This window comes from Cebus imitator, unplaced genomic scaffold (genome assembly GCF_001604975.1).
Source record: "Cebus imitator isolate Cc_AM_T3 unplaced genomic scaffold, Cebus_imitator-1.0 Scaffold92, whole genome shotgun sequence".
Lineage (NCBI taxonomy): Eukaryota > Metazoa > Chordata > Mammalia > Primates > Cebidae > Cebus > Cebus imitator.
The window spans coordinates 8,791,814-8,806,563 of record NW_016107407.1 but is presented as its reverse complement, the minus strand read 5'-3'; the positions used below and the strand labels follow the sequence as shown (position 1 = coordinate 8,806,563).

At 34.6% G+C, this 14,750-nt stretch overlaps 1 protein-coding gene across 3 annotated transcripts in view; it reads left to right on the top strand.

The window, feature by feature from the left end:
* Positions 1-14,750, top strand: part of ANKRD26 (ankyrin repeat domain 26) — a 93,989-nt gene that overhangs the window by 56,514 nt on the left and 22,725 nt on the right. For all 3 annotated transcript variants that reach the window (XM_017535476.2, XM_017535475.2, XM_017535474.2), the window contains 7 exons: positions 2,699-2,912; positions 4,514-4,697; positions 5,252-5,389; positions 6,703-7,659; positions 9,360-9,512; positions 12,792-12,862; positions 13,204-13,297. In XM_017535476.2, coding sequence (XP_017390965.1) covers positions 2,699-2,912; positions 4,514-4,697; positions 5,252-5,389; positions 6,703-7,659; positions 9,360-9,512; positions 12,792-12,862; positions 13,204-13,297 — 1,811 coding nt within the window. The remainder of the gene's footprint in view (positions 1-2,698; positions 2,913-4,513; positions 4,698-5,251; positions 5,390-6,702; positions 7,660-9,359; positions 9,513-12,791; positions 12,863-13,203; positions 13,298-14,750) is intronic.

The window sequence follows — 14,750 nt, the reverse complement described above, 5'->3', positions numbered from 1 at the left end:
GGGGTTTCACCATGTTGACCAGGATGGTCTCGATCTCTTGACCTCGTGATCCACCCGCCTCGGCCTCCCAAAGTGCTGGGATTACAGGCTTGAGCCACCGTGCCCGGCCTGACTTTTCATTTTCTTAATGGTATCTTTTGGAGACCTGAAGTTTTTAATTTTGATGAAGTCCAATTCATCTGTTCAATTATGGATTTTACTTTTTGTATCGTATTTAAGAAGTCTTTGCTTAACACAGGGTCACAAAGATTTTTTTCTATGCTTTTTTCTAGGAGTTTTATAGTTTTAGGTCTTTTTATTTATTTATTTTTTTTGAGACAGAATCTCATCCTCTGTCAGCCAGGCTGGAGGGCACTGTCACTACAACCTCTACCTCCTGGGTTCAAGTGATTCTTGTGTCTCAGCCTCCTGAGTAGCTGGGATTTGCAGGCATGCACCATCACACCCAGCTAATTTTTTTTTATGCTTTTTAATAAAGGTGAGGTATCGTCATGTTGGCCAGGTTGGTCTCAAACTCCTGACCTCAGTGATCCACCCACCTCAGCCTCCCAAAGTGCTGTGATTACAGGTGTGAGCCACTGCGCCCGGCCAGGTTTAGGTCTAATATTTAGATCTGTGATCCATTTTGAGTTCATATTTTTGTGTGGATTGAAGTATGGATTCAAGTTCGTTTTTTTTGGAATATCCAGTTGTTCCAGCATCGTATGTCAAAAAGGCTAGTGTTTTTTCACTGCATTTGCCATTGTGCCTTTGTCAAAAATAAGTTGGCTCCATACATGTGGGTCTACTTCTGGACTCTATTGTGTTTCATTGATCTACAGATGCTCCTGAGTTATCTCAGGTTTTTTTTTTTTTTTTGGCTTATTAGCTATGACTCTTAGTTTTGCTGTCTTAGTGTTTGCTTTAGGATTTATAGTATATGAGTTGAACTTACCACAGTCCACCTTCAAGTAGTATTATAACATCATATATGCTTTAATTTTGTTATAGTTCTGGTGTATGGTATAATTATAATAGTATGCTTTCATTTTTTTCTGTCCTAGCCATATCCTTTCTGAATCTGTGGGATTATAATTTTTATTAAGTTTAGAAAGTTTTGGCCAATTTTTCTTCACATTGTTTTTCTGTCTGTCTTCCTCCATTTTTGGGGGCTTACATATTAGCTGCTTGGATTTTTTTCCATAGTTCACTGATGTCTCAAAGTTATGAATCTTTTCTTTTGTGATGGTTAATCTGTGTTTATTTTCATCTAATTTAGTTTTCATCTTTGACATTGTAATTTGCATCTCTGCAACTGCAATTTGGTTTTTAAAAACTATCTTCCATGCCTCTACTTATCTTCTTGAGCTTTATTGTGGGGTACAGTTGAGTTACGTATAAACAGCTTGACTTTTTTCAATCTTGCTTTTATGATTTGGGCCAATTCCCCACTCCCGAGGCAATATCTTTCCGATTATTCACTGTCCTGAGAAGTATGAGTTTTTCCAGCCTGACCATGGGAATGAACACTTTTCCTGGTGCTGTGGGAACACCAGGCAGGATTTCCTCTCCTTTTTTTAGGTGGGGTTTCTTTGCTTTCAGGTAGTTTCCTAGCATACATTCACTGTTCATTACTCTGCTCAGTACCCAAGAGGGGATCTCCGCAGATCTCCAGGGTTCTTCCTCTGTACCTGTCACTCCTCTCCAGTGTCCTGTGATCTCTATCTACTTTGCGTTTACTAGACTCTCAGCTTCATCACTTCAACTCAGGGAGTCTGCTGGACTCTATGTAAGTTTTTCCTCCCTGCGTCATGGCCTGGAAACCCTGAAGGCCAGGCTCTGGGCTTTCATAAGACTTACTTCCTTTGTTTGTTTGTTTCTTTTTTTTGAGACAGTCTTGCTCTGTCATCCAGGCTGGAGTGCAGTGGTACAATCTCGGCTCACTGCAACCTCTGCCTCCGGGGTTCAAGCGATTCTCCTGCCCCACCCTCCTGAGTAGCTAGCATTACAGGTGTCTGCCACCACACCTGTCTAATTTTTGTGTTTTTAGTAGAGACAGGGTTTCACTACGTTGGCCAGGCTGGTCTCAAACTCCTGACCTCAGGTGATCCACCTGCCTTGGCTTCCCAGAGTGCTGGGATTACAGGCATGAGCCATTGTGCCTGGCCACTTCCTTTGTTTCTTGTCTGTCAGGGATCATTGTGTTCATTGCCTGAGTCCACTGTCTCGAAACTCAGTGTTTCCTATATTTTGTCTCTTTTGTTTTTGGTCGTTTCAGAAAAGAAGGAAAGTCAGTTCTTGAAGCAGACTGCAGTAGAGTGTCAGCACATGCCCCAGCCTGGCTGGAATGCTTTTCCCCGCCTTTGCTTAACTGCTGCCTTCTCATGCTTCATTTCTCAGTGTAGCCACCTCTCCCTTAGGGAAATCTTTCCTGGGCCCAGTATAGGTCAAATTCTCTTTTTTGGTCATTAGAACTCTTGTTTTTTACAGCATCTATCTGAATTTATAATTGTCACTTTTTTTGTCTTTGTTTCTTCACTGTACTTGAAGCTAAACAAGAGCAGAGGTCTTGTCTGTTTTGTCTGTAGAGCTTAGTTTAATGTCTTCCACATTGTAGGCCTTCAGTATATATTTGGTCAGTGAATGTTATAGTATACAGTTTGTTATACTTGAAAAGTACTCATATATTTATTCCTATCTTGTTTTCTCTCTGTTACAGATTCTGTTACCCTATTGAAAATCCAGGATGCAGCTCTTTCATGTGAAAGATTATTAGAACTTAAAAAAAATCACTGTGAACTGCTTACAGTAAAAATTAAAAAAATGGAAGATAAGGTTAATGTACTACAGAAGGAGCTATCTGAAACAAAAGAAATAAAATCACAGTTAGAGCATCAGAAAGTTGAATGGGAACGAGAACTGTGCTCTTTAAGGTACAATAGCCTAGTTTTAAAGAAATGTTTATTTACTTTGTACTAAAGATATATAGGAGTATTCTTGTAATTGCTGACTTACCTTCTGGGGCTTAGCAGGGAAGAAGACTTCTTAGTCTTGTGAAGTGTGAAATTCTTGGAAATAATATAACTAGTTCTTAACTATGTACTTCTACTAAATATATATTCTTTTAAATCATTTTAATGGGTATGTAGAAGTCTACCGTATGGAAATCTCATTATTTATTTAATAGAATGAGTTTTGGGTTGGAAATTTTTTGTATTATAGTTAATGGTGGAAGGAATACTTTTTTATAAATCTTTTTCTGTATTTCTAATTTACTTTGAATACATTCTTCAATATAGAATTATTTGTTTAAAATATAGGAATTTTTTTCAAAGAGGCCTTTGATCCAAATTTTTTAATTGTTCTCAAGAAAGTTTATGTTAATTCACATTTCAATCAATAGAGAATGAAATGGCCATTTTTTTTCAACCCAGAATACTAAGAAAATTTTTATAGCTTTACTCTTAAGATGCATGAATTAAAAAATAGAATGGTTAAGTGATTACGAAAGTGATCTCTCTCTCATACACAGATAAAATGAATTCAAAGTTCTATGTTGAAAACACATATTATTCTTTATGGGTTACCTAAATATTAGATCCTGTTTTGTTCTAAAAGAGATTTTAAAATTGTTTATGCAATATGTAATAATCAAGAAGATAAGTTGAAAGTGTTACTAGAAAAAGAAACATAGAATGTATGGGGTAACCAATATTAGGCTCCGTAGCCCAATCTTTAATTATACTAATCTGTAGATATATGTTGTAAGAAAGACATCTGAGGGTGTTTTCTTAACTATAATAATTTTTAGGGACACTTGCAATATTTCATAAAAACAAAAATTTATTTCTATTGAATATGTAAATATTTAAATAAACAGTAACTTATTTTTAGTAAACTGTAAATTATCTTTCCTAATTGAGGGGTAATTATGACTGTTTTAAGAAAGGATAATTTGCTTTTTTTTTTGAGATAGAATCTCACTCTATTGCCCAGGCTGGCAGTGGCGCGATCTTGGCTCACTGCAACCTCTGCCTCCTGGGCTCAAGTGATTCTCCTGCCTCAGCCCTGCCACCACATCAGCTAATGTTTTGTATTTTTAGCAGATATGTGGTTTCACCATATTGGCCAGGCTCGTCTGGAACTCCTGACCTCAAGTGGTCAGCCCATCTTCCACCTCCCAAAGTGCTGGGATTACAGACATGAACCACCAGCACCCAGCCAAAAAGATAATTTTCAACTTGTATCTTTACTGAATAATTTCCAATATCCTTTTCCATAATATTTACCAGAGGTACTCATAACAGAAACTTACCAGTTGGCAGAATGTCTCTTCATCACTTCCTTTCAAGTATATATGTTCTGTGGAAAAGACCGAAGTGAGAAATTAAAAACCCGAGAACTAGAAAGGAAAAATATTCAATAACATAGAAATTTTATTAGGGTAATAAACCAACATATGAAGTGGCAGATCACACATGAACTTTTTGTTTTCTAACAAAGCAAATTTTAAGATAAGCATATTTAACTGCAGATTTAGCTTAAACCAAGAAGAAGAGAAGAGAAGAAATGCTGATATGTTGTATGAAAAAATTAGGGAACAGTTAAGAGGGAAAGAAGAGCAATATAGGAAAGAAGTTGAAGTGAAACAACAACTTGAACTGACTCTCCAAACACTGGAGATGGAATTAAGGACTGTAAAAAGTAATTTGAATCAGGTAAATTAATTTTTGGTAAAAATTTTATATTCTTAACCTTATTTCATCAGTATTACTTGTAACATCCTTTTGATTTAAAATATATTATGTAGGTTTAAAACAAAATATTATCTCATCTTAAACTGAACTATTACATTTATAACTAAAATTATTGATGATAAATCTTGGCACATAATAGATGCTCAGCCTCTGTTTTCTGAATGAAGGAATGGAGGATACTTTGAGTATAATCACTAAAATAGATGTTAATTTAGGCATTTTATGTTAAAATACAGGCTAAATGGCTCTAAAATTATGGTGAAACTAGTAAAATGTTTTGTGAAGACATTTTATTTTGCAATTCTATATTTGTCTGCATTTAAGAACTGTTTTTGCTCTTTGATGAATTTAGCTGTCATTTATGCGATTAAATTTGAGTAATTCTTGAGTAATAAAGGTTCTTGTGTTTTACTATGCTATTTCCTTTTTATAATATTTTTTTAAAATTCTGCTCTTGATTAACCTTTTAGACTTTAAAACAATGCTCATAGGCCAAAAACTTAATGTATCTCTAGGTCGTACAAGAGCGAAATGACACTCAGAGGCAACTTTCTCGAGAACAGAATGCCAGAGTGTTACAAGATGGAATTCTGACCAATCACCTTTCCAAACAAAAGGAGATTGAAATGACTCAAAAGAAAATGAATTCTGAGGTATTTTTTGTAGTCATTTTCAAATATGTGTGTGTATGTATTTGTATGTTTATATATTTTAAAAACCAACTGTCTGCAGTAGTCAAGTAATGGCATTCAGAATGGCCTCATCCAAAGGAGAAGCTTTTAATAGTATCTTCCATAGGAATGGATGGTCTTTCCACATTCTCAAAACCTTTGCTACTAACAATAGATGCTCAAGTTTTTGGAATTGATTTCATCACCTTGTTATACTAATGGAGAGGTTAGTTTATTACTTCTACCCATAGGAAGGGAGGAAAAGTACAGCTAGTTCAGTGACCATATTGTGGCTGTCATTCTTCTCACTTTTGAGAAGAGTAATAGTTTGCTGCAAGTAGTATCTTACTTCAGTAATAAGAGCTTTTGAAACAGTGATATACCATGATATATACTTAGTGATAATTTAGTGATAAGTATTTTGTTCCTAGTAAAACAGTTGAGCCATTTCTACCTGTCACATTATTACGTTTTCAAACAATATGAAGGGGAAACAAAAGTTATTGCAACAACAAATAATCTCATGATTTTCTCAGAGGAGCTCTACAAATTTTGTCTTATTTACCATTAGTGTTCTGAAATAAAAGGCTTCTTTTGTATTTAAATATTTATACCACAGAAGTAATTGTGCTTTATCGGAAGAACACTGCAAATAGAGTAAGAAGACCTGGGAAAGTCGTACAGTTTGCTTATATTTTCTTAACCTTTCCTTTTCAGAATTGTGATACTAAATGAGTTCATCGATATATGTAGAAGTGCTTAGTACAGTGCCTAGATTTATTATTCATCAATAAATGTAATTGTTATAACTGACTATAAAGATGTTAGAAAAATAGAATATCTCTAGAATGTTCTCAGAAAAAAGGAACGTAAAGAACTTTGGGAAATTTGGTCTGTCTAAATATATGCAGAGCCAAGTCTCTTACTATGGGGTGGTGTATGGGTTAGATATCAGAGCATAAACCCAATTTTTTAATGTAGTCAGATTATTAATCTTTTATGCTTTTGAATTTGTTGTAATTCAGGGAAAGGCCTTTCCAATTCTGAGATTCTTAAAAATTCTCTAGTGGTTTTTTTTTTTGCTTTCATGAATTAATTATCTTCAAATAAATTTTTGAACTTTTGGGAGTTTATGCTCTATAAGGTTTGAGTTTTGATCCAATTTTTTTTTCAGTTGGATATATACTTATTTTAACCCTTTATTATAAAATGTACAGGTGATTCTTTAATGTCAGAGGAAATCATGATATGTCATTTTCTTGGGTGCTAGCTAAAAGTTTCCTTTGTTTTACTAGAATTTTCATAGTCATGAAGAAGAAAAAGACCTATTGCATAAAAATAGTGTGTTGCAGGAAGAAATTGCTATGCTAAGACTAGAAATAGACACAATAAAAAATCAAAACCAGGAAAAAGAAAAGAAATGTTTTGAGGACATTGAAACTGCAAAAGAAAAGAATGAAGACCTTCAGAAGACTATAAAACAGAATGAGGAAACGTTAACACAAACAATATCCCAGTATAATGGACGACTTAATGTTCTGACAGCAGAGAATGCAATGCTAAATTCTAAACTGGAGAATGAAAAGCAAAGCAAGGACAGACTGGAAACAGAAGTTGAATCATACCGTGCTAGACTGGCTGCTGCTATACATGATCGTGATCAAAGTGAGACATCAAAAAGAGACCTAGAACTTGCTTTCCAGAGAGCAAGAGATGAGTGGTCTCGTTTACAGGACAGAATGAATTTTGATGTGTCCAACCTAAAAGATAACAATGAGATTCTTTCTCAACAACTTTCTAAAACTGAAAGTAAACTCAATAGCCTAGAAATTGAGCTGCATCATGCGAGAAATGCCCTCAGAGAAAAGACTTTGGGTTTAGAACGGGTACAAACAGACCTAAGCCAAACACAGTGTCAAATGAAGGAAATGGAACAAAAGTATCAAAATGAACAAGTTAAAGTGAATAAATACATTGGAAAACAGGAGTCTGTAGAGGAGAGATTGTCTCAACTACAAAGTGAAAATATGTTGCTTCGACAACAACTGGACGATGCCCACAACAAGGCTGACAGTAAAGAGAAGACAGTGATTAATATCCAAGAGCAGTTTCATGCTATTGTGCAAAAACTTCAAGCTGAGAGCGAAAAGCAAAGTCTTCTATTAGAAGAAAGAAATAAGGAGTTAATCAGTGAATGTAATCACCTAAAAGAAAGACAGTATCAATATGAAAATGAAAAGGCAGAAAGAGAAGTAAGTATCAAGACAGATAAATATTTTTCAAACCTCCTGAAAGAAAATTTAAAATAGTATTTGGGGCCGGGTGCAGTGGCTCACTCCTGTAATTCCAGCACTTTGGGAGGTTGAGGTGGGTGGATCACGAGGTCAGAAGTTCAAGACCAGCCTGGCCAAGATGGTGAAACCCCCTTTCTATTAAAAATACAAAAATTAACCGGGCATGGTGGCAGGCACCTATAATCCCAACTACTCAGGAGGCTGAGGCAGGAGAATTGCTTGAACCCAGGCAGCAGAGGTTGCAGTAAGCCGAGATCACGCCACTGCACTTCAGCTTGGGCAATAGAGTGAGACTCCGTTTAAAAAAAAAAATTTGGTTATGGCTAAAGATTGGATGTAGTTAAATATTAAAAATAAATAGATGATAAGTTTATCCGTTTAGAAACATCTCTTGTTTTCAGCAAATAAAAGAGCTGAGAGATGCTTTACTTTGAGTAAAGACATTATATCATCTATGAAATTTTGAATTTTAAGTTATGAATTGTTAATAGAGACTAGTATGAATAGTAAACTAATGTGAATGTAGTCTTTTACTGCCAAAGTAGTAACTTTAATGTCTTTATATTGCTACATCTTAAGAACATTTCCATTTTTCTGCCACCATGAAGCAGATAAATGGAAATGCTCATACCTGAAATGAGTATTTTGAAATTAAGATTGAATTAAGTGTGTTATTTTGACAGTTAATAGATTTCCTAAATAAACTGAAGTATATTGGTATATTTCTTAATACTTTTCTGTCAGTAGCTTTTTATATATTTCAGTTGATGTGATTTTATTTTTATTCTTGTCAATTTGACAAGTCTAAAAATATTTCAATCTCAAATTACATATTGTTATGATCTCTCAATTCTTTAAAGCATGTACTTTTTATTAAACCATAATTTAGGAAAAATGTGGTGAATTTTAGCAACCATATTTGATTTAATCTCCCCACTGGTATTTATGATTTACTTTGAATATATTAGGAGCAAATAACTTGCTCATAATTTTCATTTCAAGGCTCAGTGACTATCATTTGGGTGTAACTTTGTTCAGTACAGAGGTAAGTGTAGTGATTTGTGATTTACTAGTTTTGTATTGGATCATCATTTTCAGTGTGTAGGGGATCACCAGTGGAGTGAGTAGGGGAGAGTCATAGCAGCTGAGGTCAGGGAGGCAGGTGGAGGTCAGGTTACCTAGGGCCTCTAAGGCCATTGGAATTTACCTGCATTCTGAGATAGGAATCTGTTGGAAGAATTTCAGCAAGCAATTGAATATGTGAGGAGCTCTGAAGTTGATTTGAGTTTCTAATAAAAAAGAGAGAAAATGTTTCATAGCGTACAGTTAATCAGTACCAGTTCCATTCACTTAATTATTTCGAGACTTCAGGAGGTTGTTAAGCATTGTAAATTCATCAGGGGATGAATGAATAGTGAGCTGAATCTGTTGTTTAAGTAACATCAGACCTATTTGGCAGGAAGATAACACTTTCTGTGTCCTTAACTGAATTCAGGAATAAACAGGAATGTGTAAATAAGAGGACAAGAAGGTGAATCAATGTATATGGTAATAGTTTTTAAGTTATATATATCACAGTTAAATATTATTAACATTATTTTTAATATAACTTAATAATAAGGTGATTTACAAAATCAGTAACAAAAATGTCTTATCAGGTTGTTGTGAGACAGCTTCAACAAGAACTGGCTGATACCCTAAAAAAACAGTCTATGTCAGAGGCTTCACTGGAGGTTACATCACGTTATCGTATTAATTTAGAAGATGAGACACAGGACTTAAAGAAGAAATTAGGTCAAATCAGAAATCAAGTATGTATGAAATTTAACAGTTAATATTTATATACATGGTTGAATATAAAGTGTTTTATCATACTCATTTCAATGGATAGCCTTCTTTTGAATTTTCATTATAATTAATTTAAATTTTATTATTGTTATAATACACTTCTTTTTTTTTTTTNACAGAGTCTCACTCTGTTGCTGAGGCTGGAGTGCAGTGGCATGATCTCGGCTCACTGCAACCTCTGCCTCCTGGATTCTAGCAATTCTCCTGCCTCAGCCTCCCAAGTAGCTGGGCATTACAGGCATGTGCCAGTATGCCCAGCTAATTTTTATATTTTTAATAGAGCTGGGATTTCACCATGTTGACCAGGCTGATCTCAGATTCCTGACCTCAGGTGTTCCACTCGCTTGGGCCTCCCAAAGTGCTGGGATTACATACATGAGCCACCACACCCATCTTGTTTATTAAACTATGACTTTCATTCTGCCATGTTTTCTTATAATTGCACATTTTAAAAAATAATATTTAGCCTTAGGAAACTTGAGAATTACACATCATTCCTCACAGAAGTTGAGAGAGTTTTTTTTTTTACTGTTAAACAGTATTTCATAGTGATTTTTCTATTGTCATGGTGAAGCAAACCAGATTAAGTTAGAGGATAATGTTTAATGGAATGTACCAGAAAATTGTCTTATTTCTTATTTTCACTTTTGTGAATGGATACAGAGTCTGTGTCAATTTATTTTATGGATTTCAAGTTAATTTGTACAGAAAGGCCATTAACATTTCTCCAAAATGCAAGTGTTTTAGGTTAACTTATAAACTATTTGAAATTGGCATTTCCTTTATTTTCCTTTCATTTAAAATATATTACAAAAACATAGAAATGTTTAGATCATGTATTGTATGTACTTCTAAACTAGAGAATTAAGAAAATTACCTAGATCCCACCACTGGATTTTTAAAAAAACAACATTATTGACATATAATTTACATACCATACAATTCACTCAAGGTGTACAATTCAGTGTCTCTTAGATTATTTACAGATTCGTGTAACCATCACCACAGTCAATTTTAGAACATTGTTATCACCCTGAAAAGAAACCCCACATCCCTTAGCCATTACCACCATCCGCATCTATGTCCCTCCACCTTGCCCAGTCCTAGACAACCACCGTCTACTTTTTGTCTCCTTAAATTTGCCTATTCTAGGCTGGATGCAGTGGCTCATGCCTGTAATCCCAGCACTTTGGGAGGTTGAGGCAGGCAGATCCTGAGGTCAGGATTTTGAAACCAGCCTGATCAACATGGTGAAACCCCGTCTCTACTAAAAATACAAAAATTAGCAGGGCATGGTGGTGCGTATCTGTGGTCCCAGCTACTCAGGAAGCTGAGGCAGAATCGCTTGAACCTGGGAAGCGGAGGTTGTAGTGAGCTGAGATCATGCCACTGCACTCCAGCCTGGGTAACAGAGCAAGACTCCGTCTCAAAAAAAAAAAAAAATTTGCCTGTTCTGAACATTTTATATAAATAGAGTCATACAATATGCAGTCTTTTATTCGTGGCTTCTTTTACTTAGCATGTTTTTGGGTTTCACCTGTGTTGTAGCACATATCAGTACTTTATTTCTTTTTATTGTTGAATAATATTCTATTGTATGGCTATACCAGTTATCCATTCATCAGTGGATGGGCCTTTAGATTGTTTCTACCTTTTGGCTACTGTAAATAATGCTAGTGTGAACATTTATTTATAAGACGTATGTTTTTATTATCCTGCCACTGGATTTTATCCTCAGGGTTAATTGGGCTGATTTCACCGTCTCTCTGCTTTACTCCTGCTGTTCTTCCTGCCTTTGCAGTTTCTGTTCATCTAGCCTCATTTATTCGTTCTTCCTGCCTTTGCAGTTTCTGTTCATCTAGCCTCATTTATTCAGACCTGGCGCACTGGTGCACAGTTCCCCCTCCTTTGAGAAGCTTTCTCTGACTGTTCTGGCTCTCATTGACCTTACACTTTATCATTTTTTGTCCAGTCTGTGTAGAACAATTTGTCCTTAATTTAACTTCACTTTTATTTTTTTCATGAGAAAGAATTGTGTCTAATTATAAATTTGCCTACAAGGGGAATAATGTCTGATATGCATGTCACTTATCTTTGTATAAATTGAAAATATTTTAGCAGTTGTTAGAAGAAAATTACTTTATATGATACTAAGAATTTCTTCTTTGAGGCATTGATATAATAAAGCTTTTATTCTATTTTTGTTATTTATTATTTTATTCTTTTTACAAGCCCACAGGTAACCTAGTTGGTTATTCTAAATATATTTTAAGTAATTAAATACAAATAGAAACTACTTAATCTAATAAAGGAGTTATTCAATCAAATACTCATGTTTTTCTCACTATATAAAAAAAATCTAAATTTACCTTTAATGTGTAGCCAGAGCTGGGATTCATAGATTGATAACACTTTATGTGGTATCAATCTTAAAATATATTTAGAATAACCATCTAGGTTAGCTCTGGGCTTGTAAAAAAAAATAACAAAATAGAATAAAAGCTTTATTATATCAATGTCTCAAAGAAGAAATATAGCTCACTATATGCTGTGTATTCATCTAAGTACTTTATATGTGTATTCTTTGACTGAGTCTTCTTACCATTCCAGTGAAGTAGATACTATTACTGTCTCTATTTTACCAATGAAGAAACTGAGACATTGAATGTTAATTTGCTCAACGTCACCCAACTGGTAACTGGTGGAGCTGAGATTCCCACCCATCCATTCCAGCTTCTGTGTGGATACTGCCTCTCAATTTCATGAAACGTCTAGTTGTCATCTAACATGTCATCATATTAATTTTTATTATCACTGGCATAGCCATGGGCATTCACATCTATAAATATTTACAATTATAGTTGATGTGGTGGTACTTGGAATTCAAAAATATAAATGCATACCATAAGGTAATTTCCTGTCTTTCTCTCTTTTACCAATTTTGTAAGTTTGAGTATTTATCTGATAAAATATAGTTTGAAAACAAGAATAATGTGTTTTAGTTCTAGAACGCAGGTTGTTAAACGTCTCTCTGAAGGGCCAGATGGTATTATTTTAGGCTTTGGGAGCCGTAAGATACCTGCTGCAACTAATCAGCTCTACAGTAACAGCACAAAAGTAGCTATAAACAATATGCACATTGAAAGGGTGTGACTGCATTCCAATAAGGTTTAGTTACAAAAACATGTGATAAGCAGATTTGTACTAGATTATTAGTAAATTTTTTTTATTCTTTGTTTTAGTTGCAGGAAGCACAGGATCAACATACAGAAGCTGTCAGATGTGTTGAGAAGATGCAAGATCACAAGCAAAAGTAACAATTTAAAGCAGCACACAGAATAACATGATTATTTAGAGAGCAAATAAGCAGTGTAGTATGAGAATTGTATCAGCTATGATCATAAGTACATCTGTGTGAAGTTAAGGAAAAATTTCAGCATTAAGCTATGTTGAAATGCATAATTTTTTATATTATCCTAGAATTTTGTGCATTATCCGCAAACCACAACTAGAAAAACGATAGAGTTGCCAAATGACCTACTTTTCAAATCTTAAAGAATTTATGTAATTATACTTTCAGGTGTTTTTTAAGAAATTACACAGCATTTAAAAAATGTATCTGTGAGAATAATTATTTTAAAATATACATTGCAGGCTTGAAAAAGATAATGCCAAGTTAAAAGTTAAAATCAAAAAGCAAATGGACAAAATTGAAGAGCTTCAGAAAAACCTGTTAAATGCAAATTTGGTAAGTCAACCTCTTAATTTCTTTCATCCTGTAAAGGAATTTTATTGTTCTAGTGGTAGAATAAGTTGAGTATTACTTATTTAAAATGCTTGAGACCACAAATGTTTCAGATTTTGGATTTTTTTGGATTTTGGAATATTTGTACATACATAATGAGATATCTGGGAGATAGGACCCAAGTCTGAAATTTATTTATGCTTCATACATACCTTATATAAATAGCTTGAAGTTAATTTTATGTAATGTTTTAAAAGTACTTTTATGCATGAAAAAAAAAAGACAAAGTACGTTGGTCAACATCCCAAGGGTGAGTGTGCCCACCCAAGATGAGAAAATAACACTATACTCAAAGTAACATCAATCTAAGAGTCAACATAAAATGTACAAGACTAGCTATCTACAAAATGAATCCGTATCAAGTAATAGTTTATGGGTGTGTGGTTGAGAATATTGTTTATGAGAAGTGAACCAGAAGGAAGAGACCTCAGGAAAGACGTCCGGGCTGGAAATCTAGATTAGGGAATCTGGGATGAAGCCTTGAGATTTAAGGAGCTCTTAGAGAATTTACAGAGAGGAATGGAAGGGGACAGGACTCAGCATGAGGAGTTGCTGCATTTAAAAATGAAGTGGGGTCAGAAGAGCCGAGGGGAGGGATGGTAACTGTTAGTAGTTGCTGCTGAGAAGTAAAGCAGATTAAGGACTAAAAAATAGGGCCTTGATGACTTTTGGAATTTTAAAATGAGAATTTTAAGATTGAAAATTAGATTTTAATATAAAAGAAGACAAGTGTTGAAAAAATAGATCTCTAGATGAGACCATGTATTAAAAAATATTAGAGTCTGGCTAGCACAGTGGCTGACACCTGTAATCCCAGTGCTTTAGGAGGCTGAAGCAGGAGGATCGCTTCAGACCAGGAGTTCAAGACCAGCCTGGGCAACATAGCAAGACTCTGTCTCTAAAAAAATATAAAATAGATGAGCTTGACCAACTATAGGCCGTTGTAAGTGTTCTGAGCATGTTTAAGCTATCTGGTTCAGTAGGTTAGGTGGATTAAATGCATTTTTTATATATGACATTTTCAGTTTATGATGGATTTATCAGGAAGAAACCCCATAGTAAGTTGAGGAGCATTTGTGTTTATTAAGCAGTAGGTGCTGAATAATTCATCATTGTTAACAATAAGAATAGCTCATTTTTCCTATCCTCCTTCCAGGTACCAGACACTGTTTATTTAAAACATATGTATTAACACATTTAATCTTCATAACACACCTGTAAGGCACTTTATCTAACACACAGCCTATTTTATAATAAAGTATTGGAAAGCTTGGTAATTTATTGAAGTGTGCTGAAAGTGAAAAACAATGATTGTATGAGTACTCCCAAGTACAGCTTCTACTGATTGTGTATCATTTCTGCACCACCAAAATTAAAATATTGGAGGTGAACTTTA